Raw genomic sequence first — 17,426 nt, forward strand, 5'->3', positions numbered from 1 at the left:
ACAGAACTCTGAATTCTGAGTGCTAAAGAGACAGAAAACATTGGTTTCATTCTACAAACAAGCAGTATGGCATGGGAAAAAAGATGGGGCCTGAATAATCACACAAACTGGATTTAAATCCTGCTTCAGACCTGAAATAAGAAACATAACTTCTGAGGGCCTTATCATTCTGCTTTTGTTGTAAAGTGAAGAGAGTAAAATTAATCACCCAGGGATGTAATGAGCACTGAAATTAGTATATATAGATACTCAGCATATGGCCTCATCTGTCATTTGTCTGTGGGAGTTTAGCAGTATCTAAGCAGGCAAAGTCAGTTTATTTTTATTAAATCACCCAAGGCGAAGATATATGAATATCTGGTATTTATAAACCTACTGCATGAAAGAAGGTATTTCCTTTTGCACTTGTCATTTTGAGAAACAGTATTATTTCTATGACCCACTCACTCACTCTAGTTGAGGAATAAGTTCACATTATCTCTTGGAGTGAAACAAACTAGGAACTTTTCTCTTGATATTTCCCTCATTCTCAGGAAACATTTCTGCATACCTCTAATGCATTAAGTTAAGCAGTAACAATAGAATAACTAGTAAGATTAGTGCTAGATGGACTTGCTGTTGTGGCCTCAGACTAAATGTGAAGAATTGGGTTTAGGACTGCAAATTCATATTAAGTAAAAATGTATGTGAAAATATTACTAAGACTTTAACAGTTACAATACTGAATTGGCTTTACAGATTACTCGTATAACTAGAATCCATACTTTTGCAGTGCACTGTGATTTTTAAAGTGGTCCTTTATGTTGATTACAAACTTGCTTACTCTGCCTAAATATCTCCAATCCAGAAGGTCTGAGAGCCTTTCAGTTCTGTTCCTCTGGATTATTCTTTGACGACGTGACTGTTTGCAAAATCCGTACAGAAACTGAGTCAGCTGATTGCAAGAATCATCTAGAGAGCGAAACCGCCTGTCAACAATGTAAATACCTGAGGAAAAAGCCAAAGCACAGGTTTAGAAAGGGCTAACCTTAGGGCACTTTTTCCTCCTAGTCCTTAGTTTCTATGGTAGAGCACATGCATTATCTACTCCCTATCTCCCTTATTGCCTCTGCTTTATCCTTTCCCTTCCAAGGGTGTAGTTCTGTGATCCCTGTCTAACAGTTTACAACTGTCACCAACACACAAACAAAATAGATCTTGCTTAAAAAAAAATCTGTCAGTATAGATCAGAGATTTTCCGTGGGGCGGCTCACTAACCAGAATCTCTGGGGTAAAACCTGGGCATTTGTGGGTTTTTTTTTGGCTCCCTAGTGTGCAGCCATGGCTGAGACCCATAGCTCTAGCCTGAGGAAAGAGAACAGTGACAATACAACTGCAAAAGACCAGGGAATTGGCAACGTGTGGGCAGAGAATCTAGCCCTGTCAAACTTTTCTTGCTGCTACACAACATGGACATAGAGATAGTTGATATGCATATTCTCCTGCCATCTTAAACAACTTAAGTGAACTTGCTAGCTTGGCACAGAGTTTTAAAACAATTATGCTGACCAATACACGTTCTGTAAGGCCATGGTTATTGTAACAGTTCTAGGTAGTAAAGGGCCAAACCAGTTCAGGGAGGAAAAAGGTAGCAGGAAGATTTATCTAAGTTTAGCACTCCTTTTGCACTTTGTCTTTTGGGCAATATATTTAATATTAATAGCATTCTTATCTTTTCTAAGGCCCACATAATTAAATCTACTTTTTAGGAGACAAGAAGTATCACCATTGGTTAAATCAGAATAGTTTTGGTGTTAGGCTCTACAGACCCGGTGCTTTGTTTGGTTAAAGGTCACTTTTCCCTGGTTTGGGTTAAGGATGAAAAACCTCACCGTATGCAGTAGGATCAGCCACGTGCTCCTGCATGAAACAGCCAAAGCCGGAGAGGTTGGTTGTCACACTGGGGATGCCCATCACCGTGCATTCGGCTGCCAGGGGAAATAGATACAAGGCTTGTCTTCAGACGAGCTCCTGTATCCTCTTATGTACTCACAGAAGGAAAAAGACCCCGTCTATCTAATAACAGCAATGTTTACTTTGTGCCAAGAACAGTGCTAAGCTCTTTACCTGTATTAATTCATTTAATATTCTCAACAACCCTGTGAAATGAAACTATCATCATTTCCATTTTACAGATGAAGAAACTGAGGCACAGAAAAGTTAAATAGCTTTCCTAACTTCACAAAGCCAGGGTCTGGGGGGAGAGCTGGGAGTTGAAGCCAGGTGCCCAGCTCCAGAGCTCTTGCTGGGAACTGCTACCCTATACTGCCTCTCTCATTCCAGCTGATTTTGTGCTCTGTTCTAAGCTTATGTCTCTAAGCATTTAGCAAGTTTATGGAATAGGTCAATATTTTGGAAGTGACCAGCTCTTCTTATCATAGAAATCTCCCTTGGCACAAATCCCTTCCACCTTCTTAGGTGCTCACTGAACCCCGTGGTCTCTCATTCCTCTCTCACCTTCTAGTCAAAACCTGTTTTTCAAAAATATCAGATAGGTCATACAAAACATTACTGCTTTCAAGGATAACTGCATTTTTAGCAAGGAATTTATATTCGATTATGGAATAACTTTTGGTTTGGTAGTGGGGTTGGATGGGAAGAAAAGAGATTTTCCCATTACCCACAAAGTAATACAATATAAACAGGGGCTTATTCTTCTGCTCTGCAAATGGTTTCCTAATTTAGGGCAGGGGGTGGAGAAGAGGAAGTGAGAGAGGATTATTGACCCATTTGAGAATCTAATAAAACTGTGGAACTCCTCCATATACATGTACATATAATTTAGCCTGCAAGTCTGTAGAACTTAAGAGATTCTTATTTTTATTAAATGCTCATTAACACACACCGTGTTTCCCCGAAAATAAGACCTAGTCGGACAATCAGCTCTAATGCATCTTTTGCAGCAAAAACTAATATAAGACCCGGTCTTTTGTGTTTCTCTATCCAATAGTAAATTACATATCAACTTTGAATATCACATACATATGCATGAAATAAAATGCTAACACAATTCCAAATATTCCACAATCTAAACAAGCCACATACCTGGAGTATAACCCCACGGTTCATAGTATGATGGAAATACTCCAAGATGACAGCCTCGAACAAACTCTTCATAATCCATGGGTAACAAGGGGCTGGTGGAGGATAGGAACTCAGGGTGTAAAATCACCTAAAAAGGAAAAATTCTAATGAGAAATAAAAGACAGAGAGAAAGAAGAAATTAAAGCAAAAAATCTATAATCTTTGGTTATCTCAATACTGTAGAATCCTTGTGTTCTAGATTCAGGAAAAAAAGAGAGTGAGAGAAGAAAGAAAAAAAAACCTGGATGCTTTTGTTCTCCTCTCTTCATTCTGTGTAAGTGTATATTCTGTGGACGAACTTTCCCTCAGGTGCCAGTGAAGGGCAACTCACAGACAGTGAGTTTGTGTGTCTATTTTTGTTCTCATGCTAAACTACATCCTCCAAACCAGTCTTTATTAGCAATAAGGCTTTATTTGGTTCTCTAACTACTTCTATTCAGTGAAGATCTCTATTCAACACAACCAGAGTGAACCTTTAAAAATGCCAACCATTCATTCCCCTGCTCAAAATCCTTTAGTAGCTTCCCCTTGCACTTAGAGTAAAAGCCAGTGTTTACAATGATTTTAAGCAGCAGTGTGTTGGTAAATGATCAAGAACCGTAAAACCAAAGTAGAAATGTGTATTTGTACTATAATTTTGTACTATAATTGTACTGTAATTTGTACTATACAATTAATATAAATTTTACTGACATAAAGGATGTAATTATAGCATACAATTTCCAAGTCGTAAAAAAATGTACACGCAAAAACCTGCACACAAATGTTTATATCAGTTTTATTCATAATCGTTAAAACTTGGGAGCCACCAAATGTCTTTCATTAGGTGAATGAATAAATACACTGTGGTGCATCCAGACAGTGGAATATCTACTTTATTAACATTTCTCCACCACGTTCTTAAGTCTAGACAATCAATACACAATCAAGACGTGATGTGCAGTGCTCGCCTCCTTTCACTGTAGAAATACTCCACCACGGCCAATTTCAAGCTACCAGTGAGCCTACCACTGAACTGGAGATGGGCAGAGCTGTAGCACATCAGTGTAGAGTGTTTACACGACGTGGGTACAATAGTCATAAATAACCTCAAGAGCATAGGCAATAGTAAAATGTAGTAAACAACTAGGATGTGATAAGTTTTGAGCATTACCTTTCTTTTTAACAATTTAAAGAGAAACAATTGATTTCTTTTATTATTTTAAGAATGTATTTATTTTTAAGTTTATATAATTTAATTTTCACCAGTGGCTTGTATTCAAAATTGGCTCCTGAAATTTCTGAAAATTTAACAGTTGGCTGTCGTGCACTGGTATGAGCCGGTTCTGGGACTGCACTAGCTGTAATGTTCTGCAAAGGCAGAAACAAGAGAGCATGACTATAACTGGAAAGCTGTGAACAGAATAGCTACTTAGCTGGTCACCTGTATGAATAAATTCACTTATTTCTTCTATTTATTAAAGGTCTCACTGAACTATTGTTATCTGGCAGCCTCCCTCCATATCTAAGTAGTTATTAAAAATAAATAAAATGCCATTTAAAAGTGTTGGGATTATACACAGTTATAGAGTTATAGTATGTAATGTATATTTGAGATGATATGTAATTATACAATTAAAATTAGTATTACATAGCTACATAATATTATATATAATAAAGTCAAATTATATTAAAGTGTAATATAACTAATATGACGTGATATATGATATAATATAAAAGTAATATGTATATGCATATATATATATATATATAAGTGCCTTATAAAAGAAGGAGACAACCCCAGTGCCCTCTACCAAGTGAGGACACAGCAAGAAAGTGCCACCTATGAACCAGGGTCCTCACCAGATGTCAACCATGAAGGCAACTTGATCTTGGACTTCCCAGCTTACAGAATTGTGAGAAATAAATGTCCATTATTTGTAAGTCATCCAGTCTATGATATTTTGCTATAGCAGCTCAAACGTACTAAGACAGTCGCCCTCCAGTTACTTAATCTCTCTCCACTTCCACTCCCTCAGGAGTACAGCCACCTACCTCACTCCACTCTAGCTCTGACACCTGCTGCACAGACCTTGCTCAGCCTCCTGGGCTCTGACTCCTTTCTCTGGACTACTGCAGCACGCTCCCCCTTCCAGTGTAAACACCTACCTTGTGTCGCCATACCTAATAGCTTTAGAACTTAATTTTGGGGAAGGAAAAGGAAAGAGAAAGGAAGAGGAAGAGAAAGAGGAAGAGGAAAATAAACTTTTTTTAGAAAGCACACTACATTTTTTTTATTCATGGAATATGTATATAGTCTTCCAAAGACATTACTTTGAAGAAAAACCCTAATTTGAATATAGTACAATAATGATAACAACAGTTGTATAATACTTTATATATTATAAATCATTTTCACATATATTACCTCATTTAATCTTAGCAACTTTGTGAGATGGGCAGAATAGACATTCTCATTGTCCTAATTTTAGAAATAAGGAAACTAAGACTTTACAGTCATTAGTTACATTTCAGTAGATTCATAAATAAGAGATATGTTAAAATTAAAAAGAAATACAATGGTAAAATGCCCAAAACCAGTACTATAAAAATTCAATCACAAGAATCACAAATTGGCAAGGTAAAAATGGATATGATATTGTCCTCTACAAAGCATTATTTGAGTTCCTATTACATGCAAAGAACTGCACTTGGAAAAGAGACAAAAGACACAGATGTTTACCGTCTGTGTAACTTTCAAATCGACAGTCCATTACACTCTGTGGGCAAATATCAGGAAAGGGGGATTTGAAAAGTATTGTGCCTACTTTGATATTTCCATGTTTAGGAATATTTGTACTCTCCAAAGCCCATTTTGGAACACGGAAACACCATGGCTCATTTGTTTTGTTCCCAGCCAAACAGAATGATCACACAACTAAAATAAGAAAACAGCTGCTCTGCACCCTAAAACAGCCAATTGCAGAAGCCCAGAATGGAGGAAAAAGTATTAGAGGTCACCCCAAGGTTACAACAAGGATTAAATGAGATCCTGTATACAAAAGCCCCCAGCAGAGTACCTTGCTCATAGCAGGTCCTGGATCAGTAAGGAAAAAACAAAAACAAAAAACTTATTTGACTGTATTATCCTAGGGAGGAAGTAAGGTACCAGGAAGTTAGTTATTTTCAGAGTGGCAGCACAGGTCTAGACCTGATATCTAGATTCTAGCCTTTTCTCACTATAAGACGCTGCCAAGTCAGAATAGAAGATAAATTCAAGATCAAAATGATCTGCAGGGTTTCCTGAATCAAATGGTCACATTCATATACAAAACTTGTCAATCCACTCTGAGAGTTAAGAACCACTCTATAGGGTTCTATATGCAGACAATTAAATAGGTATATATATTAGCACAGACCCTGAGTTATTGTCAAGCTTTTAAAGGATACTGTTAATAAACCAAAATATCTAATTCTGAAATAACCAAAATTTATCTCAGTGAATTAAGTGTATATCGTTATGAAGAAGTTATTCTTTTGTTTATTTTGTGTATGTGTGTTGCTTGATGATAATAAATGAATTATCTCAAAATATTTATGAATTTAACTGTATAAACATAATTTGTATGAGACAAACTTCCTTCTCCAGTCACTATACATAAGTCATGTGCTATTGTATCCCTGTGCCTTTTCATCTACTTCTTTGCCTGGTGAGCCGTCCCTCCTATTATGTGCATGATGAGCTGCTCATCAATCAAGATCTAGCTAACATGTCATCTTATTTATAAAACATTTTATCAAATCCTGCAGGTAAAGACAATGTTTCCATCTTCTACTCTCACCAAACCCTGTTCGTACCTCTCTTGTAGAAATTACTAAGTATCCATCCGGTGCTATGTAGTGGGCTAAGTACAAATAAAAGCTAACATTTATTATGCATTTACCACGTGCCAATACTGTACTAAACATTACATCTGTTACTTTTTACATCTCACCACAATTCTGTGAGTGTGGACCTGTTTTATCATCATTTTAGAGATGAGAGGACTGAAATGCAGGCAGATTAGGTAAATGTACAAACTGAGTAAGTGGCACAGATTTAAAGCCAGACTGTGAGTATAGTCTTTAAGGGCTTCATATGTTGCCCTCTTTAGAGATGTGACAGTCCTGAATTTGCTGCTCAGATTTCCTCCAAGAGATCCTGGACCTGGGATCGTGACTGACAGCCCCAACTGCCTCTGGTCTAGATGTACCACAACAGCTGCTCCTGGCCTGTAGGACAGGCAGGCGTGGGTACTAGTGCCAACCCATGACTATTCAGTGCTGATTCTTTTAACGGGCGACTCTTGTCCCTATTAACAGTAATGTTTATGAAAACCGTTGTATCCAACTGCTCATAGAATAAGGCAGCCATCCGCCTGCCAACCTGAAACTGTTTTGGTAGGTGGAAGGTACCCATGAAGGTACAACATAAACAAAAGGTTGTTAAATACAAGAAAGCACTGTCTGTAGTAACTACTACTATGTTAAAAATTAGTCAACAGGAAACCACACACACACAACAAACACACACAGGTATCTTTTGAATTAAGAAAGGAAGCATTGCAAAATAAAACTGAATTTGTGTTAGCTGTTGAAAACTATTTCCCTGTTGTTTTCGTTTGTTTGTTTGTTTTTGTGGGCACATGAGCGTGCATGTGGGTGTTTTTTCTTCCACTGACCAGCCATGTTGAGTTGTGCACTGCTTTTCCCCTTTTGAGTCACTACATAGTGCTGCTACGTATGTATATTTTTCATGTATCTGTTTATTTTTATGAATTCTAGTTTTTTGTTAGTTATATTTGACTTTCTTTTCTGTAAACGAAAAAACAAACAAACAAACAAAACCAGAAAACAAAACGGCTGAGACTCTTTCAGCCTGAACCAGGCGGCAGTCTGTGGCTCTTCATACCCAGGCTTCCTTCCTGCTCTCTTCACAGAGTCTGACTGCACCTCCCTGCCTACTCTGGCTTTCAACCTCTTTACCCTTCACAGGCATTTCCACCAATAAGCCTTTTGATATCTGATCCTGTCTTGGTGTCTGCTTCTCAGAGGATGAAAACTGAGAAAATATATATGGCTCATGATTGGTGTCTCAAAGAACTCACAGTCCCTCTGGAGAAATGGTCACATAAATTAAAAAAAAAAGATATATATATATATATATATATATATATATATATATACATACATATATATATATATACACACACATATATATGTGTGTGTATATATATCATATATATGTGTGTGTATATATATACATATATGTATATATATATTTTTAATTTATGTGTCAAATTCAATGTGACAATTCCTATAATTGCAGTAGATATAACGTGTCTTGAGAATGCAGATAAGGAAACAAGTGTTCTGTTTGGAATAGATGAATGTATATCAAGGAAAAATGCAAGGAAGGGATGACTTTTAGGTTGGCTCCCAAAGGAATATGTAGAATGACTGTATTTCAGAGAGAGAATAACATTAGCAAAGACACAGGGCTATGAAAGTGTTTAATATGTTCAGGAAACAAGATTCTTGTCCATTTCTGGGAAATTGCTTCACTGTTTTCACGATTAAAAAACAAAACAAAACAGATCAGAAAAGCAAATTTTGTTCAAAGCTTTCAATTTCAAGGGACCTTCCAGCTGCAGTCTTGCCAAGCGCAAGGGAAGCATGAACCATAGCTAGCCTCATGTTTCCCGGGTCTTTTGGGGAAACCATGTTTCCCCCAAAATAAGACCTAGCTGGATAATCAGCTCTAATGCGTCTTTTGGAGCAAAAATTAATATAAGACCCGGTATTATATCACATTGTCAGATAAGACCTGGTCTTATATTATAGTAAAATAAGACCAGGCCTTATATTAATTTTTGCTCCAAAAGACATATTAGAGCTGATGGTCCGGCTAGGTCTTATTTTCAGGAAAACATGGTATTAACCCTCCCACATCCCCATTTCCACCTGTATTTATTGTACATAACATGTGTGAGGCACAGATAGATTGCCAGAGGAAGATCACATATTTAGATATGGTATGACATAACAGGTTCTGAGAAAAACAGAAATCTACAGGAAAATAAGAGGTTTTCTTGCCCTCACTATTTCCTTTCCAAGAGATCAAAAAAAAAAGAGAGATGGACCAACCTAGGGTAAACTATATGAGAATGAGGCCAAGTAAGTGTTAACACGCTCTGTGATGAGTCTCTGGGGATCCAATTTATCTGAAAAACATAAAGGAAGGTGCATCCTTGGCGGAGACATTCCTCCATTTCCAGTGAAAACTTTGTAGCCTGACTATTATAGTAGGTGTGCTAGATATTGGAAATTTTGGAAATGCAGAAACACAAATGAAAAAATAAAAATCACCCAAAGTTCTATGGCACAAGGCAATATACACATATAAGTGTGTGTGTGTGTGTGTGTGTGTGTGTTTAGAATATTTTTGAAATGAAAGGGCTAACACAGCATGGAACACTTTATAAACAGCTTGTATTATTTTACGTTGTGTTATGAGCTTCTTCTCCTATTAAGAAAATTTCTTCTGAAATCCAAAAACACTAATTCAAAAAGATATATGCACCCCTATATTCACTGCAGAATTATTTACAACAGCCAAGATATGGAAGCAACCTAAGCGCCTATCAATAGATGACTGGATAAAGAAGATGTGGTACATATACACAGTGGAATATTACTCGGCCATAAAAAATGAAATCTTACCATTTGTTACAGCACAGATGGACCTAGAGGGTATTATACTAATGAAATGAGTCAGACAGAGAAAGACAAATACTGTATGGTTTCACTTTTATGTGGAATCTAAAGAACAAAAGAAATGAACAAACACAGAGAACAAATTGATGGTAGCCAAATGGGAAGGGGTTGGGAGAATGGGTAAAAAAGGGTAAGGGATTAAGAAGTACAAATTGGTAATTAAAAAAATAGTCCTGGGGATATAAAGTACAGAATCAGGAATATAGTCAATAATATTGTAATAACTATGTAGAGTGCCAGATGAGTACTAACCAGGGAGATCACCTTGTAAATTACATAAATGTCTAACCACGATGTTATACACGTGAAATTAATATAAAATAATATTGAGTGCCAATTATGATTGAAAAATTTTGTTTTCTTCTGCTTTGATTTCTGCAATATTTTCCTCTTCTAATTATCTGGTCTTTCTTTCTTTCCCTGACTTTTCATTTTATAATCCCCTCTTAAATCTGTGGTTTCCTTGGGTCAACAGCTTTCTCCATTCATTCAACCTGGTCTTCAGCATGGCAGGGTCCTCAATCCCTGGTCTCCACTACTGCCCATGCACTGATAGCTCTCTTCATGACTATCCTTGCAATCCCCAGACCAACGGTTTCTACTTATTAAACATCTCAATTTGAATATCTCACATGTAACTCAAACTCATTCTATCAAAAACTGACTTACTTCATAACATCACCCTCAAACCAACTTTTGTTAAGGACTTACCTTAGTTTTTAGAAAGTATTGGTGAGATACTGAAGCCAGGAGGTTATTATGCTTGCTTTCTTTCTCTTTCTCACTCCCAATATCCATCAGTCACTAAGTATGACCTTTTCTACATGCAACCATCTCTCCCATTGTTCTGTTCTCTCCAGCATGTCTGGCATGACCTTTGTAAGGGGCCCCATCATCTCTTACCTATATGGTGCAGTAGGTCCTTAATTTGTCTCCCTCTTCTATATCCACTCATGCTTATATCAAGGAATGAGTGCCAGATGAGAAATGATTTGAAAATAGATTATTTTTTTCCAAGAAATTTTGCAGAGAAGAATAAAAAAGACAGAAACATTTAAACACTTCAGGAGGAGACAGGGTTATGGCAAAGTTTGTTGTTAGTGTGGAGAAATTTAAAGAATATTTGCAGACAGCAAGGGAAGGAAGTTCCCTTGAACTTCCTTCATAAGAGAGTAAACAGGGCAAGTTTCCTAAGCATATGGGAGTGAAAGAGATCTCAGAACAACCCTTAAGAGCTGAAGGAAAGGAAGCAAGAATAGCTCAAAACACATGTTTGAGGCCAGTATGGGGGGACACTGAAGGAGTTTATAACTCTTTGAATTCTCAGTTAGGTCATCTGCTAACGGTGAAAGAAAGAAGGGAAAGTGAGACCTTTCAAAAGATTGGTAAAAGCTTGTGACACTTGGTTGAATACTGGTGAACGAAATTGAGTAGGGATAAACAATTCTCTTTTGACATGTTCACCACTGCCTCCCACACCTAATACCATGCCTGGAACATAAGAGGCCCTCAGGAAACATCATAGAGATTAAGCACCACAGTGGCAGAAACCAGGTCTTATTCATGCAAATAGCAGTGTGCCTAGTCACTGTAGAAAACTCAAGAATCAAAAGAATGAATTAGTCAATAGAATATTACATGAAAATATCATTAGCCACATTTTCTAAAGCTGGAACCTTCTCATATTATATACTATCTCATATTTAAGTTGAACTTTATCAGAAAGCAACAAAGACAATTCATGTTAATCTCAGAGATTTGTTAAATTATTTCTTAGAGTATATTTAAATCATTAAAAATTAGGTAATTTCCTCAGGCTTACTGTCAGCTTGCACAATGAAAATGAATACTAGAATGATGATTCAACATCATAAATATTCTTCAGTTTTCAAGAATGATATCAGAATAGTCATTAAATTACGCAAGACAGGCAACAGAATTAATTTCCTTTAGAAATACTTAAAACATATTTGATAGATGTTAAAACAAATAAGGGAGGCTTCTAATAAATTCTCAATAAATATATTCTACATCATTTTGAAGTGACCTACACAAACAATTAGTTCTACCTTGACTCTGTCTGTGCGGCCATTGAAAAGTCCGATCCGTCTAATGGTGCTGAGGATGGGATCAGTGGAGTCATCAATCATGTTGTGAGTGGTCACTGGAGGCAAAGACTGTCGCTGAATAATGGAAGAAAATGTCAATTGTTGAAAGAATTAATGTGTGACTAATTTCAACAATAGGTTATTGGTGACTTGTCATCCAACCTTTTTGCCTAAAGTCTTCCGAGATGGCACTAATGATGATGACTAAATTTTGTATTAGTCATTTTGTGCTTCAGAGGAGGATAATGGGTTGAAGGACTTCCTTCAGATATTGTGAGCACAGGATACTTCCATTTTTCACTTGCAGCCACTAAATGGAAGGCCAAGACTTCTTGCCTATTCTGGGACTTATTTGGAATAAGGGTGTCCTGAAATCTTGACTGAAGATGAGCTACTCTCCTGGCTCCTTCTAGTGGGTCTGTCATCCCACTGGTACCCAATGTATCTGGTACCCAATGTCTCACTATTATGACAAGATTTGGGTGTCTGCCTAGCACAACACTTATCTTTTCTTCTTTGCAATAATTCCCCTTGGCTGAGAAACGTGCACTTTTTCCCCGTTATAACTCAAAATTTTCTAGTTTTTGAAAAATTTAGTTTTTTGTTGTCATTGCAATATACACAATTTTTTAGTTGGATATTTTGGTTCCAAATGAGTTTTTGTGTGTGTGTGTGTGTGTGTGTGTGTGTGTACCAGGGGAGGGCACAAAGACAGCCCATCACTAGCACAAATTATGCAGTTCCGTTTCCCACATTTAAGGAAATATCATGGGTCAGCACACCCAGAGTGTAATGGGTGAGCCTTGCCCTGGAAAAACCACTTTTGTGATCATGGCATCTTCTCAGCCAAATACGTAGCAAATGAATTTTTTAATAGGATAAGAAGACAAATTCTAGGGGATTTATAAAAGCACCCCTGAAAACTATTCATAAAAGACAGTATACAAAGTTGTCCTTTAGGTGAATACATAAAAATGACTTTCTAGCTTTGGGGTTTAAAAATTTCCCAAATTAGCTCATTCTTCTATAATTAAAATATTGACCTAAGTTGATTTTAACAGTTATGGGAAGTGATAGGCACTTTTTTCTTTATTACCTGAGTTGAAAAAATGGCTCTTTTCATAATTGTTAGATCATCTCGATCCAAAATATTAGTCATGTCAGGAATTTCTCCTCTGTGGGGAAAACAATATTAATAATGAAAATAAAAAACTAATTCCATGCTTCCTATGTGTCACTGTTCTAAGCATTTAAAAAATAAAGGTAAAGCAAACATTGTTTCCTGATGAAGCTCACAAATTCCTGAAGTATCAAGAAGTATGATAAAAGAACACATTTAATAGCATAAAAGAAAATTAAAATTCATTTTTAACGCATTAATGTTGATCGTCAGAGGGACACTATTATTATATTTTGCCTGAGTACTACACTATAAAGTGCCTGTGACTTGTCCATCTATAAGTTGGTATTTTTACTAATGAAAAGAAATGATGCCCGCCTGACACCATGGGTCAGGAAACACCACAGCTTTCTCTTCAGGTCATAACCAACTTCTTATATTTTGCATTTTTATCATTTTACAACACATTTTAATTTTATTTTATTATTTAGATTTTATTGTACTTATACATGTATTATATTTTATTATTTATTAAGTAAATACATGTTAATTAACATTAATGAATATGTTAATTTAATATATAAGTAAATATGTATTTAATATATTTATTAAGTCAATATATATTTTTACTTCAAATTCTCATGAACCCTCCTCTCTCAGCTTCAAATTAGCATTTTAACTCTTAATGAGATTCCCATTGAATTAGAACCTATCTTCATACATAAATGTGTTCTCATTGTACAACCTGTTTGTATTTGTCAGATGAAGGATGAAAGAACATTAGCTCACATGACATAACTTTAAAGGTTATTAATTTATTTATATTTGGAACAAATTAAATACATCATAGATCTACATTGCTAAGATTGAATAGTGATACCCCAAATGTTTGATATGTTCCGTATCTGAAGCACCTACCTTAATAATGCATCATAGAGTTTCTTTCCAAACTTTTCCTTCATTGAATGTGCAGTGTCCCTAGATGAATAGAAAGATTTATAATTTAAACAGTGTTACAATTTTAAATCTTTATGTGTCATGACAATACTATTGTTTTGTTAGTGCATTGTTGAAATTACAGGTCTCTTTTGTATAGCCTCTTTAATTATTTTCCTATTTGTCAACTTAGCTTGAGTTAAAACCTCCAGAGCTGAGCCAGCAGAATACCCTGACCAGTGCACAGAGCTTGACATTTTTTGCTTGATGATATTCAGGGAGTGGGGGTAGGGGTGGGGAGTGGATGAAGGTATAGGAATAACAAGATTTGGGAATGTACTGATAATTGTTGGATCTGGGCTACGGGCATGTAGGAGGTCATTATACTAATCTCTTTGCCATATGTTTTTATATTTCGATTAAAATATATATATTTTAATTAAACCCATCTTTTAAGATTTCTACAGAGGTTTTTTTTCTTTCCATGTTAGCTCATTCCAAAGTTTTTATAGTAACACAGTTTTATAGGCATTACATAATCTAACATAGTAACTCAATAAGAAGAGAACCAAGTAGCATTTGCATCATAATAATCTTAAGGAAAAAGAAAATAGTTCAAGGAGATTTATCACAAATTATATACATAAAAAAAATCCCTCTATGCTCATTGCTTGAGAATATCTGCAAGATGTGAGATTACCACAGCTGTTTGCGCACTGCCTGGCCTTTCAGTGTTTCCACATTGAAATTATTTGTCTTGGCAGGCATAATGAAAAACACCACCACCGTGACGTCACTTTTATGCATCTAATGAGGGATCAGAAAACACAACAGAGTCAATGCCCAAAGATAAAATAAAACGTGTGACAGACGGACCTTAAACTTTGAAAAGATAGTATTTTAAAATATCTTTAACTAAAAACAATACTTTTACGATTCACAGAGAATTTATAACCACCTTCCTGAGGCTTTTTCAGAAATCTTAAATTAGGATTTCAATAGAGGTTTATCAGTTAACAATTTGAAAATCAGACATGAAATATTTTTATAGCATTAGTTATCTAAAATATATAGCATTGATATTGATATCATTGTGCTTCTCTGTGGGTAAAAAAAAAAAAAAAGTGTTAATAACATAAATGTAAGCTAATATGACAAGGCCAAAATTTGTTCTTTAAAATTTCAGGTTGGAAAGTTAATGAGGATTTAGTTTTGGTTCATTCAATTTTGTTTTCCCTAACTTAACTACAATTGATTTGCACAAATGATTATTTATATTTTTCTCTTCAGGGTCTTGATTCTCAATATAAAAATGGTATTGCACTTTATATTTTAGCCCAAAAGTAAAGAAACAAGCATATGCTCAGCACTTTTGGTGTGGCAGGTAGTGGGTGGTACTTTAAATGCATGATTTAACCCAATTCTCATAATAACCACGCACAACAAATATCACTCTCCTTGTTTTACTTATGTGGAAAGAGAGGCATGAGTGGTTCAATACAAGAGTCTGATATCCTCTAACAGATTATTGGCAAAGCTGGGATTCAAACTGGTGTTTTCTGACTAAAATCTGTTGTTGTTGTTGATGTTGTTTTTCCTTTTACTACAAATACCATTGGCCTAGCATCTCTCAGAAGAAAATGACAGGTGAAACAGCTATGGAAAAGGAAGCACAAACACACTTAAAACCATGCACAGATGAATGCTCATGTACTCTGGAAATAACAATCCCTGAGTGTGGGGCCCTTCACCATCTAATCTGTGGCCTCTGCACTCTAGGGTCTCATGATCTACCCAAAAGTTTACAGAAGCCACGGAATAGGAAACTCACTTCCGGAGTAGCCAATGTGCTATTAAACAGTAAATGTACCATATGGAAAGAGAATGCCTTCTTTTTATTTCGCTAAGGAGAAATATAATCATCTTGATATCTAAGATAATAGCAATTGGCTTTTTTGTCACATCTAAAAATAAAGTGAATATTTAATAAATGTATGGATATACTGAATAATGTTCCTAAGCATGATACATGTTTGATATAGTTGTGAGTCTATCTGTAAACCTTGCTGAATAGTACATACTATGACATGTAATAAAATAAGCTTTAAATAAGGTAGCATTCTTTTTTAAAGGGCTCCAGAATCTGTGCCATTCATACCAGAGCCAAACCACTCACAATGGGGCCAAGCCTCTGAGGAGAGCATGCATACCTTGGAGAGAAAACTTTATTTATTTATTTTTTGCATTAAGATCTAAGTAGAAATTTTATATGCAACAACTCAAAACTAGAAACAACACAAATATCCATAAACAGAAGAATGAATAAACAAATAGTGGTAATATCTACAGAACATCATACTTCACCAATATAAAAACAATGAACTACTCATATAAGCACCACTGATGAATCTCAAAATGAATATACTGCATGAGAGTACCCAGGGGGGGAAAAGAGTAAAACCTTATGGCTTCAATTATATAAAATTCCAGAAAATATAAACTTATCTACTATAAAGGAATCTGTTATCTAAAGCAAAGATTTAATAAAATAGTTTTTTTTTAAATCTTATACGATTATTCCAGCTTATTCTGGAATAATCTTTCATGTCTTCAGTACTATTTTGCAGACTTGGTTTTTATTAATGTATTTTACAGATTAACGTGGTTTATATAAATTTTCTAGTATACCTGCTACAATGCTGCTCTAAGGTAAGGATAAATCTATGTCCAAGAAATAAAAATTTAGAGAGTAGTACAGAGCTCAGGAAGGCTTACATTGTCTCAGTACTGCAATAAGGTTGAAATTTTACACTGGTCTCCTGTATTTTACTGATATTTATTCTATATTTTATGTGATAGGATTATAAGTCAATAACTTTAATCAACAGCTTGACATGGTACCATTTTCAATAGTTGCTCCTATTGGCACAGGTTTTGTGTGCGTGTGTGTGTGTGTGTGTGTGTGCTTGCTTGATTAATTGGGAACCTATTTTAAGTCCCACCTTCTTGAGCAAAAAATGATCACACATCATCGGAAGTGTGAAACTCCTTTCCTTTCCTTCGTGTTTCCATATGGTGAGTCATCTCCTAGTTTCACAGTTCAAGACTCTCAGTATAGGGGAGGTGTGGCTGGTGATTTGGGGGAGGAACAGAGTTTGTGCGTGTCCTGCCTCACTCTACAGAGGACTACTGCTTGGCTGTCAGCCTGTGGCATTTGTTCCTCTAGAGGTCTGCTTCGGTTGTGGGAGGATGATGAGGCCAGATCTGCCTGTGATTATATGGCTAAGTGTAATACAAAGGTTCGGTATCGGGAAGACTCTTGTTGCCATATACCCAAGCTATAT

The 17,426-nt window shown here is 35.9% G+C and overlaps 1 protein-coding gene across 1 annotated transcript in view; it reads right to left on the bottom strand.

Moving 5' to 3' along the window:
• The window catches only part of GYS2 (glycogen synthase 2), a gene marked incomplete at its 5' end in the record, with an annotated part of 55,725 nt that overhangs the window by 4,224 nt on the left and 34,075 nt on the right, over window positions 1–17,426 (bottom strand). Inside the window, 7 exons of the mRNA XM_081058952.1 lie at window positions 824–987; window positions 1,872–1,967; window positions 3,085–3,211; window positions 11,988–12,101; window positions 13,123–13,201; window positions 14,065–14,124; window positions 14,783–14,889. Of these exons, the coding sequence (XP_080915078.1) occupies window positions 824–987; window positions 1,872–1,967; window positions 3,085–3,211; window positions 11,988–12,101; window positions 13,123–13,201; window positions 14,065–14,124; window positions 14,783–14,889 (747 nt within the window). The remainder of the gene's footprint in view (window positions 1–823; window positions 988–1,871; window positions 1,968–3,084; window positions 3,212–11,987; window positions 12,102–13,122; window positions 13,202–14,064; window positions 14,125–14,782; window positions 14,890–17,426) is intronic.

Source organism: Rhinolophus hipposideros (assembly GCF_964194185.1).
Source record: "Rhinolophus hipposideros genome assembly, chromosome: 9".
Classification (NCBI taxonomy): domain Eukaryota; kingdom Metazoa; phylum Chordata; class Mammalia; order Chiroptera; family Rhinolophidae; genus Rhinolophus; species Rhinolophus hipposideros.